Below are 1,264 nucleotides of genomic sequence, written 5' to 3' on the forward strand. Positions count from 1 at the left end.
TGAATAAAACTATAAGAGTCTAGTATATCTGTCAAAGGTTGGTTTCAGACTAATTAAAAATCATCCCATATATTGATATATTTTGTTTCCATGTTATTGTATTATTTGTAAGATTTGTGTATTATTTTGTAGGATGAGAGTGAAGATTATGTGGCTCACATGTGGCGTCGTGTTGCTTTAAGTTCTAAAGTTACAGCTGAACAGCTCTCATCTTATCAGAATGCAATAGAAGCACTAACGGTAAGTTTTACTCTTAAATATGTCATGTAGACCCATAGCTTGAGGAGGACTTATTGTAATAAACAATAACTGTCTACCCAGGTTTGTCTAACAATTATTGCTAGCTGTTATTACCTACTTTATAATATATATTTCAGTGTGTAGAATCTAACTGGTTAAAGATAGATTACCTACTAGAGTTCTCTCAGTGGTTGTATGTTAATATGATGTTTGTAGTACAATGTATAATATATATTTCAGAGTGTAGAATCTATCTGGTTAAAGATAGATTACCTTCTAGAGTTCTCTCAGTGGTTGTATGTTAATATGATGTTTGTAGTACAATGTATAATATATATTTCAGTGTGTAGAATCTAACTGGTTAAAGATAGATTACCTACTAGAGTTCTCTCAGTGGTTGTATGTTAATATGATGTTTGTAGTACAATGTATAATATATATTTCAGAGTGTAGAATCTAACTGGTTAAAGATAGATTACCTACTAGAGTTCTCTCAGTGGTTGTATGTTAATATGATGTTTGTAGTACAATGTATAATATATATTTCAGAGTGTAGAATCTAACTGGTTAAAGATAGATTACCTACTAGAGTTCTCTCAGTGGTTGTATGTTAATATGATGTTTGTAGTACAATGTATAATATATATTTCAGAGTGTAGAATCTAACTGGTTAAAGATAGATTACCTACTAGAGTTCTCTCAGTGGTTGTATATTAATCAGTTTCCTATAGAAGATAGTATAGATCAAGTAGAATGGGCCGTTGATATTTTATTAAATATGAAGTTTGAATCACCACTCAAGAAAGATGGTCAGTTTTTATTTTGATGTTTTTTTTATTTCTATTATGTATTTAATATCAGATATGACCAATAATAGACCTTATTCATGCGTCGGCCATATTGAATCCAGACTGAGGCTCATATCGCAAACATTAAAAAGGTAACGTTGTGTCACTGCAGTAAAATCTTCACCTTGACGTCTTTAACTCCTCCATTCTCATTGGTTCAAATCATATTTACATCA

General features: G+C 30.8%; 1 protein-coding gene across 1 annotated transcript in view; it reads left to right on the forward strand.

Moving 5' to 3' along the window:
- The window catches only part of LOTGIDRAFT_176232 (hypothetical protein), a gene marked incomplete at both ends in the record, with an annotated part of 17,990 nt that overhangs the window by 1,322 nt on the left and 15,404 nt on the right, over positions 1 to 1,264 (forward strand). The window contains 4 exons of the mRNA XM_009067585.1: positions 133 to 244; positions 481 to 536; positions 687 to 764; positions 893 to 988. Coding sequence (XP_009065833.1) covers positions 133 to 244; positions 481 to 536; positions 687 to 764; positions 893 to 988 — 342 coding nt within the window. The remainder of the gene's footprint in view (positions 1 to 132; positions 245 to 480; positions 537 to 686; positions 765 to 892; positions 989 to 1,264) is intronic.

This window comes from Lottia gigantea (genome assembly GCF_000327385.1).
Source record: "Lottia gigantea unplaced genomic scaffold LOTGIsca_835, whole genome shotgun sequence".
NCBI lineage: Eukaryota > Metazoa > Mollusca > Gastropoda > Lottiidae > Lottia > Lottia gigantea.